This window comes from Alligator sinensis, unplaced genomic scaffold, assembly GCF_000455745.1.
Source record: "Alligator sinensis unplaced genomic scaffold, ASM45574v1 scaffold1398_1, whole genome shotgun sequence".
NCBI classification, from domain to species: Eukaryota; Metazoa; Chordata; order Crocodylia; family Alligatoridae; genus Alligator; species Alligator sinensis.
In genome coordinates, this window is record NW_005842417.1 from 447,433 (window position 1) to 459,715 (window position 12,283).

Here is a 12,283-nt window from a genome sequence, read left to right on the forward strand (position 1 = left end):
ATAAGCCCCCCCCCCCCCCCCCCCCCCCAAGCACTCTTTTTCCCTGGTCAAAGTCTATTTTGTTAAAGGTGTAAATCCAAGGCGAACGTGGGAGTACCATATTGATCTCAGTGGCACTCCTTGGCAGAATCTGGCCTCTGGGTGCATCCCGGAGCAGGCTTAGTGGGTGGCACCTGGCCTGAGCCCTAGGGCAGGACAGTGCATTCCCAGGGGGGTGTTTTCTGGGGCTCTGTTCCCCACGGGAGAGGAGATGGGAGAGGGCAGGACTGTTCCCTTGGCTACGTGCCCTCCGTGCCAAGAAGCCTCATGGCGTTGCATTCTTGCAGAGCGTTTGGGGACGAGCCCCCCTGCTCCATGTCCATGCGTCTCTTGTTCTCCGTGGGGGCCATGGGGTTAGCAGCGTGACGATGTGCCCCGTCCTGTCTGTTACAGGAGGAGGAGGAAAACCCCTTCCCCCAAGGACCATTCATCATCCTCCCAGCGGGCTGGAGCTGGCCGCCGTGACAGTCATTCATCACCCAAAGCAGAGGCACAGAGACGGCCCAGCAGGCGACGGCATGACACAGACTCCTCCAGCAGCCCCCCTCGCCGCCCAGCTCACAGGAGGGGCAGCAGCGACAGCCCCAGCCCCCATTCACCCCCAGCGAGGAAGAGGAGCAGAAGCAGGACCCCTCCAGCACGCGGCGCCAAGCGGCGGCACGACACCGATTCAGACGACTGATTCGGGGCGGGCAGGGGTGGGGGTCCAACACTGCGGTCGCCTTGTTTCACAGGGATCCTGTCTGGATAACAGTAATGAGGCCAGACCTCCAGCTGATGCAAGCCAGTGCAACTCGGACCTAACTGTGTGACCCCAGGCCTTTGAGTGGCTCTCGAGCTTCCCCAGCTGAGGGTCTGGCCCAGGGATTTTTAATGCCTGTCTCTGTTATCAGTTTGCACCTTTTGGATGGTGCCAGCAGCTGTTAAAGCACAGATGCTTTAGCTAGGGCTGCCCTGATGTGCTCTGCTGGCTAGGGCTTGCAGGGAGGGAATCGTTCTTTGTTCTGCTTTGGCCCATTGTAGGCACTTACCCTAGCAAAAATTCTCCTTTGCTGCTGGGACAGTGCCCACACTGGAAGGATGGTGCTGGTAACACTTCTAAGGTAGACTAGCTCTTGGGCTAAGACAGATGAGCTCTTGGCCAAGGATGTTGCCCTGCTCTGGTCTTTGGCTCACTGACTCTCCTGGGAGATCCCAGCCATGCTGGGATCTTCAAGGGTGACAGAATCGCAGTCTTAGTTTTGGAATATCTATTTCTTAATAGCCAACAAAAGGGCTTGTTGGGAAGAGTCTTACTTCCTGTAGGAAGCGTTTGTAGCTTGCCACATGGGCAAGGCCATTGGACTGAGAAAGCAGCGGTTTTTGTTCCATCTGAACGTCCAAGACCCCAGCGGGCTGCAACTGGAACAGCATGAGCTTTTACACCAAAGGAGTCATTGCGCACGGGACCCCTAGGAGTGCACAGCAAGAAGTTTATAGATGTGGTTTTTAACCTGCTGCTGTGTATTAAAATCCCGCAAATGGCTTCTAATGAAGAATTTAGGGGGAGTGCAGGAGCTTTTGTGACTCCAAAGTAATGCCCCCTAAATATAAGGGAACTTTCACCTTTGTTGGATGAACAGCATCCCTCTTCCCTCAGGGGTTCCTGGATATGAGTTGGGGTCAGGATGCGTCTCCAGAACTGCGCCCCAATTCGAGGCTGGCGTCACTTGCATGGGTCTGTTGACTTTCAGGAAGCCATGCCCACATCACATAGAGGAGGGCATTTTCTGCTGAATCCATGCCAGGGCAGAAGTTCCCAGCTGTAGGCTGAACTAGCTGCGGCTGTAACAATATACCTATGGCCCTAGATATGTTGCCTGTGCACTGCCTCTTTGGGCACACATGCTGTGCCATTCTGCTAACAGTTAGATGGGTCAAGACATTGTCAAGCTTGGCTGTGTTGGAAAACTATGGAAGGGTTTGAATGGAGCTGGAAATCTCCGGCCCATTTGCATCGCAAAGCTGACAGTGCCAAGGTGTCCCTGTTACGAGCCTCAACAGCAACCGAGCACTGAGCCTCTCTAGGACTGAAGGCCCACTCTGAACGGAGTCGTGCTGGTGGGACAGGGAAAATGTGGAGGTGTGGGGTAGTTAAGAGGCCGAGGGAACGCAGTGCATTTCCATGGCATGCTCTCTGTTTTGCTTGGACGGAGCAGATGCAACTGCAGTGCTGGGAACTATCCTAGGTCTGGTCTCATATACCTTGCTGTTGCAGAACAGGGTTTTCCAGCACAGGGACTGAGCATCTGAGCTGCTGTTTCCCTCGTAGCAAATGGTTGCAGATCTGTTCTCATGCTGGCTGTAAAGGGGGAATGTGGATGCCTGCTCTCAGCTGTATGTCATGCATCAAAGGGCTGGGAATCCAAGGTTTGGTGGGGTTAATAACTGGGATTGGATGGTGGTGGGAAGAACCAACCAAGATGCGCTGGGGATGGACTTGTACCCTTGGCCCTTTCCTCGACATGCAATTACAGCCAGGTCAGCAGAGCTGGTGGGAAGGCAGCTCGTTCTTCCATCTGGTCTGAATGTGTAGTGTGCAGGGCACCCGACCCTTTCCTTACAATAGGCAGCCCCCTACCCTGAGGGGATGTGTAGCCTAGAGGAGACTGGCCCAAGGCCGCACAGCAGCTCAGTGGCAGAGACTGGATTACAATCAAGATGGGGTTAGACTCGCATCTGGTGCCTTAAGCCTGAGATTGTGCTGCCTCCGCAGTGTGGAAGCATGGCCTGGGTGAGCATGGATGTGGTTCCCTAATGAAAAGGCCCCTGTCCTTTTTGTTTTTTCTTGCAACCTGAGTTACTCTTGGGGCCACTGCAACGTAGCCAGAAGTGCCAGCAGGAAGGCGGTGGCAGCATGCAGGATGCCTGGTAGGCAGGTGTCTGCTGCTCTCCAGCTCTCATCACATTGCCCCTGTTACTACCCTAAGCAAGGTCAGCAAGGAGGCGAGTCCCCATGACCTGTATGTTACTTGAGCTTTTGCATTGCCAGAAAAGTGGGGGAGGGTCCCTGCTTGAAGTACCTTGGCAGGGCATTGTTTTGGGAATGGTAAGAGCTTGTGCAGCCACTGCCCATGTTCTCTCTGTCTGGTTATTTTCTGTCATTCATGCCAAATTCACCTTGTCTAGGGTGTGGCATTCAAACTTGCCTGCCACGGCTGTCTGGAGTTGGACCGGGGAGACGTGTCCCTGCCCTGATCTTCTATCCAGCAGGGAAGTGCCGCAGGATGAAACCCTGGGGCCAGAGCACTAGGCAGAGACAGGGAACGCGCAGCTCCGGTTTTTCAGGTTTTATGGTAGGTAGGATGAATTACGACTGCAGAAGGAAGCCAAGCTGACACCTAGCCTTTGAAACAAGCCAGTGATTCAGCTGCAAAATCACCAGGGCAGGTGCCTCTCGGGCTTTGCTTGTCATTATATGTAGGTTATGCCAACCGTCTGGCTCTTGCTTTGCACGGCTTGTTTTGGATAACTGGGCCAAAATTCCCCCAGGAGCCTGCTGTTGTTTCAGACACCCTGTTTGTGCGACATTCAAATCTAGCATTTTTTTTTCTTCCTTACAATGAGTTCAGTGCTAAGGAAAGTGCAGCAGTCACGGCTCCTTCTGCTTGTGCACCAGACAGGCATGTAGAGAGTAGCAATAGTCTATAGGAGGAAGAAAACTTGTTCAATTCATGGTGAGATTTCTTGGAGCTGGTCAAGGTACAGGACCAGTAAGTGATAATGGGGCTGTTCGGTTTGTTTTTAGGGGGTTTTTTTTCTCCTCCATAGCTTTTAAAGGCCACAATGAACATGCAGCCTAACTCTAGCAATTCAGGGTGTCAGGGATGTGGTTTCTTGTCCACTTTAGTGTCATGTTGCACTGCAGATCCTTGTTAAAAGTGGCAATTACAGCTACAGCCAGACTTCTGCAAAGTGAGTACCAGCTTTGCCTGTGTGCCAAGGGCTGTGTGCTTGTCTACAACCCTAAAGTGCAAAGACATAGCTACAGCCTGGGTAAGGGTACTGGACATATTTAAATGGCAAGCTGGGCTGAGGGCCAGATCCAGTAACCTTGATGGCACTTTTAGGGACCTGTCCACCTCTGCTTGGAATTGAGAGTCCCCAAAATAGCCTGCAGGAACCAGGGAGATGCCTCAAGCCGGCATTCGTAGCATGCAGCTGCCTGTAGGAACTGCTGAAAGTAGGGGCGAGTCTTAAATTGCCACCCATCAGGTGCATTTACTGCAAGGAGATGCCTCATTCCTCGGGGGGCCGCAGGCCTGAGCGCTCTCTCCTGGTGCTTGGCATCTGCATGCTTGGTAAGCAGAGCTGCCCGTCTTGTTTTTGAAGGATGGCCAGTGCTGCTGCTGTCCTTGCCACCTCTGCCACTTGGAGAGTAGCCAAGTGCTTGCACCCAGGATGGGGGAGGCTTGGGCTTAATGCCTCTTCCTCTGCCTGGGGTAGTCCACACCCAGGCCTCCTATTTCTCAGGAAGGTCCTTACCACTGGATCAGGGGCTGTTTTAACTGGAACTGCTTTTCCTGTTAGAGCCAGCCTGCTGGGCAGGACAGAGTGCAAGATGTAGGGGCCAGAGGAAGCAGAGGAGGGAGCCTGGCTGTAGCCTAGACTAGAGGCTTGCACACTTGGTTGGAATGGGTCTAGATTACAGTCCGTGTTCCCATAAAATCATAGAAAATGAGGGTTGGAAGGGACCTCATCATCTAGTGTAACCCCCTGCTCAAAGCAGGACCAGCCCCAACTACCTCACCCCAGCCAAAGTTTTGTCTAGCCGGGTCTTAAAAACCTCCAAGGATGGAGAGTCCACCACCTCTCCAGGTAACCTGCTCCAGTGTTTTACTATCCTGCTAGTGAGAGTTTTTCCTGCTGTCTAACCTCAACTTCCCTCGCTGCAGCTTGATCCCATCGCTCCTTGTTCTGTCATCTGCCCCCACTGAGAACAGCCCAGCTCCATCTTCTTTGCATCCCCCCTGCAGGGAGTCGAAGGCTGCTATTCAATCCCACCTCGGTCTTCTGCAGACTAAATACGCCCAGTTCCTCGTCCTTTCCTCATCATGACTGTATATGTTTGTGCTTTCATCATAGATTCATAGAAGTCGGGTCGGAAGGGACCTTGTAGATCTTCTAGTCCGACCCCCTGTCCTGGGCAGGAGAGAGAACTGGGCTCAAATGACCCTGGCCAGGTAGGCATCAAGCCTCCTTTTAAAGCCCCCCAGGGTAGGAGCCAGCACCACTTTCCTTGGAAGTTGGTTCCAGATCCTAGCCGCCCTGTTTGAGAAGTAGTGCCTCCTGATGTCTAGCTTGAATCTGCTCTCTAACAATTTGTAGCTGTTGTTCCTTGTTCTCCTGGGGGGTGCTCGGAGGATCAGGGTCTCTCCCCAACCCTGCTAGTCCCCCCCTGGTGAGTTTATAGATGGCCACCAGGTCCCCCCTCAGCCTTCTCTTGTGGAGACTGAACAGGTTCAGGTCCCGTAGCCTCTCGTTGTAGGGTCTGCCCTGCTGCCCCCCGATCATGCGGGTGGCCCTCTGGACCCTCTCCATGCTGTCCACATCCCTCCTGAAGTGCAGCACCCAGACATGGACACAGTTCTCCACCTGCAGCCTGACCAGTGTCGCATAGAGGGGGAGGATCACCTCCTTGGACCTGCTCGTGATGCACCTATGGATGCAGGACAAGGTATGGTTAGCTCTACTGACCGTGTCCTCGCATTGTCGGCCCATGTTCATCTTGGAGTCATTATTGACTCCAAGATCTCTTTCTGCCACCGTGCTCTCGAGAAGGGAGTTTCCCAGCTTATAAGTGTGCTGCTGGTTCCCACTGCCCAAGTGCAGCACCTTGCACTTGTCAGTATTGAATCCCATCCTATTTTCATTAGCCCAGCCCTGTACCCTGTCCAGGTCCTGCTGTAATCTGTCCTTCCCTTCTAGTGTGCCCATCTCACCCCAAATCTTGGTCTCATCAGCAATTTGAACAGGTTGCTTTTCACCCCAGCATCCAAATCGCTGATAAATTGAACAGCGTGGACCCAAGGACCAAGCCCTGGGGGACTCCGCTGCCCACTTCCCCCCAGGTTGAATATGACCCGTCCACCACCACCCTCTGAGTATGACCCTTCAGCCAATTTGCAACCCATCTGACCGTGTAGGCATCAATGCCGCAGTCGCCTAGTTTTTTAATGAGGATGGGGTGGTCGACAGTGTCAAAGGCCTTGCTGCAGTCCAGAAAGACTACATCCACGGCGACACCTGCATCCAATGCTTTTGTGACCTGATCGTAAAAGGCAATCAGGTTGGTCTGACATGACCTGCCCCTAATGAAACTGCTGGTTGCCCTTCAGCATCATCCCTGATGCCGGCCCATCACATATGTGCTCCTTGATGATTTCAAAGAGTTTCCCCAGGATTGAAGTAAGACTAATGAGCCTATAGTTGCCCGGATCCTCCCTCTTCCCCTTTTTATTGGAACTATGTGGTTTTTAGTGCCAGGACTGTCTCTTGTGCATGCACATAACAGAGCCCTGGTCCAGTGGGGACTTTGGGGTACTGCCCTCCCACACAATGGTGCGAGCAGGGTGCAGGGAGCCAAGAGGCTTGTTCTCTGCTCGCTTGACTCAAGCCATTTCATAACCCCTTAGCTGAAACCCTGAGTTGAGCAAGGCTTTCACTCCTTATGAAATGGTGAGCAACCAGGAACCTCGTCTGTAGCTGTGCCGGGGGCTGGCTGCTGAGCCAGGTTGTTCAGTCCAAAGTGCAGGCTGAGGCACAGGGAAGAAGGAGCTAGTCTGATTTGCAAGCAAGCCCACAGGGAGAAGGTGCAAGCTGGCAGGATGAATAGGTGTACTGGAGGTGTTTTATTTCTTATTTTTTAATATGAATTTGAATCTCAGTCAGTGGGCTGAAGGGCTGGGGCCTTCAAGGCTGGCACCGGGGTGCTGAGAGGAGGAGGAGGATCGTTTCTGCTTAGCCTTCACCAACGTGATGATGAATTTGTGCTGGAAGTTGGGAGAGAGCTCCTGGAGGGAAGTGCTAAGGCAGATGCAAAGCATCTGGGGAGATCTGGAGGATCCTTTTTGGGACGGTTAACACTAGACCAGCCCAAGGACTCGAGTAGGTGGGTCACAGCACAACCCAAAGCTAGATTAAGGCATGCCATGTCACCCACTGCACCCGAGCGACGGTGTGGCATTGCCCCCGAGTGTCCCAGGGTCTCGGCTCTCTCGCAGGGACAGGGCCTGCGGGGAAAGGGGGCTGCTTTTCTTCCCCGAATGTTTCCCAGCCAGGGAGAGGAACAACGCCACCCCGACAGGCAGTGCCGGTCCCATCACCTCTGCTCAATGTGGGTTATTGCCCGTCAGTGAGCGCCGCCTTGCTCCCTTCCACCCCTCCCCGGCGCTCCCACCGGCTGCCTGAGATCCCAGGGCTGAGCTGACTCGTGGGATAAATATGGTCCCCAACCAGGCCCGCTATTGTCTGCCTCCAATTCATCCTTGGCGTCAAGGCTCGATTTTTATGGTTGTCGTCCACGCTAGCCAGCGGGCCGCCGCTTTCCGAATGGCAGAAGGTCAATTAAAAGAAGGCAACGAGAGCCATCTCCCCTCTGGGGGAGGCCTTTGAGCGCTGGACCTTTTTTGTGAATCTCTCCCATTGTCAGCTGGAAATGAGAGGGGCTGAGAAGGGAAGGAGCTAATGAAGGGGGAGGAAAGCCTCCCTCTCCCCCTGCCCCGACCCATGCCCCCAGAGCCTAGCTCCAGCATTTTCTCTCTGATTAATAGGTCTCCTCCCAGCAGGGAAGGTAGCTTGGGTGGGAAACAGCCGGCCGGCCAAGGCAGGGGTGGCATGATGCTCCAGTGCAAGGCATGGTAGGGATGAGGGGAGCTTTGCTATGAGGGTACGGTGCAAAGGAGATAGCAGGATGTTGCTGCCACCTGGAAGGGGTTGTGTCCCTGCATGTGCTTGGTGCCAGGGGACACGTTTAATTTGCTGAATCGGGAGCACTTGAGGAGGGGAAGGGGGTGGGAAGCAGCCAGGGGTGGCACTACGGACCCCTCCTCTTTGCCCCCTTGCAAGGGCCTGCTGTACGGTCAATGGTATCAGACTTGCAGCCCCAGAGACTGGAGCCCTCTGGGTCTCGGGGTGCTGGGGCTGCTCCCCCAGCCCCTGAACCTTGCAGGGACTGAGCAGTCAGCCTCTGGGGAGACCAGGACAGCTGGCGGGCGAGCCTGGCATGTTTTAGTCTGTGCAGCCATCTCTAGGCCAGGCACAAAGTGTGCTGTAGCATAGGGTGCAAGCATTTGCACCCAAGTACAGTGCAGAGGGTTATTAAGGGTCCCTTCTGTCTGGTGCTTCAGGTCTCTTCCCAGCGCACAGAGCTGGAGTTAGCTCTCCCAAAAAAACAAAGGGCTGCCCCTACTGAGGGTTGGCCCTTGCAAGGTTGGCCTTTCTGGTAGCAGGGATGAGGGAGTGCAAGCCCCGTGCTTGGGAAGTCACAGCCTGGTGTGCGGGAGGAAGTGCTGGCCGCCATCGCAGCGGTAGGGCGTGTAGGCAGAAGGCTTTTAGGACTACCTAAGGCTCAAGGTGTTCCCCGTTCATGGCTATGAATCGTCTGAGTCCTTGCAAAATGGGGGAGACCAGCCTTAGCTAGAATGCCTGTATCGATCTAGACTCATGGTAGAGGTGATCTCTCTTATTACAAACAGTTTGCAAAAAAAAAATTTTGCAAAAATCTAGTTGGTCTAATAAAAGAGATCACCTCCACCACGAGTCCTGATGGCTTTTGCTTCTAGACCAATGCGGCTGCAACCTGGATACCTATAGCTAGCTATGCTCGCGCTCAAGGGATAGCTACCTAACACCTTTAAAAGGAGACCTTGGTAATACAAATGCATCAGCTGGCTGGACCCTAAGGACCAACGGCTAAATATTGACACTGGGTCTATGGCACATTGTAATTTATCCATCTCCTGGATTCTTCCCACACGAGGAAGTTGAGATTTGACTCTTTTGGTAGGTCTTGATCTCCCCCGGTAATCGGTTTCTTTGTCTGCTCATTGTGTGTCGGCTACCTCTGAGAGTTTTTCTTGGTCCCTTTCCTCTGCCGTGTTTCCCGAGGCTTCCTGTGATCAGAGACCTGATGGAGAGTGTCTTGCGTTGGAAAGGCTTGTCTAACTTTATCCTAACAACATAACCTAGTTGATCCAATAGAAGACATCCCTAAATAAAGTCTTGCCTCTCACATGTATCTGATGCCTGCAGGTGGTGCTGCTGCGCCTTTCATGTCTCTTCTGCGATGAGCCCCTTTTCATGCAAGCAAAGTGGAGGGCACGGTGGGCTGGCTGGTGCCTGCTTGTTGGGATGGAGGGGAACTGGGAAAGCTTTACTACCACCAGTTCAGTCCTGTGCAGGCTGCAGATGCTGCTGGGAGCGATGTCCCTGCATGAGGTCTTAGGTAATCGAGAAGGGACCATTAGATCATCTTCTGTGTCCGAGTGCTGGCGAAACCCAGGTCTGGGGACTTCACCTTGGTACCCTTGTATGGAGCCCAGTAACTTGTGTCTGGCTAAAACATGCCTTCCAGAAAAGCGTTCATCTGAAGATGCCAGGAGATGCAGAAGCTATCCTCCCCTCCTGTGGTCCAGAGTTAATCCCCCTCGCTGTTAAACGGTGGTTCCCCTGCTTTACCCGTGGCCGGTTAGGATATTAAGTCTTGTGATCGTGTCAGGGTTGACCGTGTAGTTTTGCTAATACGTTAGACAGTGGATTTATCTAGGATGGCTTGGATAGGGATGATCCTGCCGCAGGAAGGGGCTTGGACTAAGTGACCCCTGAAGATCTCTTCCAGATGGACTTTTCTATCATCCTGTGAAACGCATGCACCTTCATTCCAGTTTGAATGAGCCTGGCTTTAACAACCAGCGATGGATACCGTAGAGGTACCTTTTCTTCTAGGCAGGCAGTTTTGTGACATGGTCCCGGGAGGCCTGATCTGTGCCATAACTTATTCTGCATTCGACATGCACCAAAACCCCTGGTAAAATCCTTCACGGGGACGTGCAAGGACTTCTTAGTGAGGTGAAAGCTGTCCCCTTGGTGTAAATTGAAGCCAATGGGCCAGCCAAAATGGTGCTAGCTTACACCAGCCATGGATTTGGCCTGGAGTATATTCCATGGGGTGCCCCCAGCTCGTTCAGAGGAATATTGGAGACAAAGGGCATCTGCAAACAGAGACTGTAATGAGACATCAGCTGTGCACAACCAGTTGGATGTCAGAGAAGCAATTAGGCAATCAAGTGCTCTGTTAATTATGCAAATCTATCTAGGAAAGGAGCAGGCCTCTCTAGGAAAGCACTTGCCAGGGCCTGGGAGCCATAGGCGGAGGTAGAAATATTCTTTGCATTTACCTCTGCTCCTACCAGTTATCTCTGACGTGGCTTTCCAAGCACTTGTATCTGGACAGTGGTGAGCAGCTCTGTCCTCAGTCTTGATATCAGATAGGCTGGCCAAGAAGCACTTTCTAGCAGTGGTGCCGAAAGGCTTTTTCCCTAAAGCAGCTGTAGATCTCAAGGAGCTTTAAAAAGGAGGTCACAGGATCGTAGAAAAACCTGTCTGACAGAGTCCTCAGGTACATACCCACCCTTCAGATATTGGAAGACTCTAGGCTATTCCTGCCTCAGTCTTCTCTTCTCTGCACAACTTCCCTTATTCCCATTTTACAGATGGGGAAACTGAGCCATCGATAGGCTGTGGAGAAGTGTGACAATGGGACTGGGGTGAATCAGGCCTGTTACCATAAGCATGAAGTTTGTAAGCAAGACAAGGCATGCGGCTCTCCAGCTTCTCCCCAGAGAGGGTCTGGCACACTGCGTCGACCCGGTCAGCCCCCACAAAAGGAGCTGCCTCTGTTGTCCATGCTTCTCCAGGGCCCAGGGGACACCCACTGCAAAGGATCTGGATTAATAACCCCTCACTTTGCCGCTCAGCTGCCTCTAGAAAGCAGCCGTAATTCCCTGAAAGGGACACAGCGCCATGTCCCCATCCCTCGGAGATGGGCCTACTAAGACCTGCCGCACCGTCTCGTGCTTCCCAGGGGTGCTCTGTGTCACGTCCCCTCCAAGGGGACCCAAAGGGTTGAACCCCAAGGGTGAACTTGGGGGGTTCAGTGGAGCCGTTCAATACTAGCTTGTTTAGTAACAATCACGATGGTGGCATTTTAGGCCACAGAGCTTCCCTTTGATCACTTTATGGTCTCTCTCCTTAGGAACGTGGAGGGAAGATTGGGCTGGTGGGATGGCTAGATGGCCCCCAGCATCTGATGGCCTTTCTCTTTCTTGAGAACAGCTGCCGGGCATGCTCAATGCACGAGGTTGCCATCCTCTGTGACATGGTAGCCTGAGACAGCAGGGGCCTGGCAGGACCTAGCCAGGGTGCCTCAAGACATCACCTGGCACCCTCGATTCCTACTAGCCTCGCTCTGTCAGCAAGGAGATGTGGAAATATTTCATGCCTGCAGCCATGTTGGTGAATCCCCTGGTGTGGGCGGACAGAGGAGGAGCTTTGTCACAACTCGTGTCATTCAGAGGGGGGCAGTGATGGTGGCAGAACCCCTTCTCCGGGCACACCCTGCATCTTCCCAGCACAGTTGTGATGGCACAGCTGCAACGATGCTGGCTCCGCGTGGCAGGCAAGCCCTGGGAGGAGGGGACCCACCATGACTTGTGACATGCTCCGTATCTCAGCTCTCTTTCTCCCTTCCTCACCGGCCTGTCTGTCCATCTATCTATCGTGTCTTGCAAACCCCTGACCCCACCATGCCAATGCTGCAGCCCCAGAGCAGACACTCAGCCCACAGTCCTATTCCTCCCTCCTTTAGCTCAATGCACCCCCATGGAAACCATCGGCAGAATCTGCATGGGGCGGTTCAGGACCCTTGGGTCTCATCCTGTTCTTGCTTAGGGTGGGGTTTTCATGAGGACGTGCCACTGCAGTAGCAAGGAATGGGAGGCATTTCTTTGGGGAGGCCGAGAGGTGACGGAGGCAGCTGGTTAATTTGGAAAACCCCGTATCATTTTCACTCCCTGTTGAAACCAGTGAGATGGATTTATTGGGAGGAATCAAGCCATTTTCACCGTGGTGATTGCCACCTCTCTGTGGGCTGAGGCCAGGCTGATTGCAGCTCCCGTGAAATGAGAGGTCCAGGTGGGACATTACC

General features: G+C 53.4%; 1 protein-coding gene across 2 annotated transcripts in view; it reads left to right on the forward strand.

Moving 5' to 3' along the window:
• Positions 1-4,862, forward strand: part of CUNH1orf35 (chromosome unknown C1orf35 homolog) — a 17,414-nt gene extending 12,552 nt beyond the window's left edge. For both annotated transcript variants that reach the window (XM_006030070.3, XM_025211645.1), the window contains exon 9: positions 433-4,862. In XM_006030070.3, coding sequence (XP_006030132.1) covers positions 433-721 — 289 coding nt within the window. In that variant the 3' untranslated portion in view covers positions 722-4,862. The remainder of the gene's footprint in view (positions 1-432) is intronic.
• Positions 4,863-12,283: the final 7,421 nt, after the last annotated feature.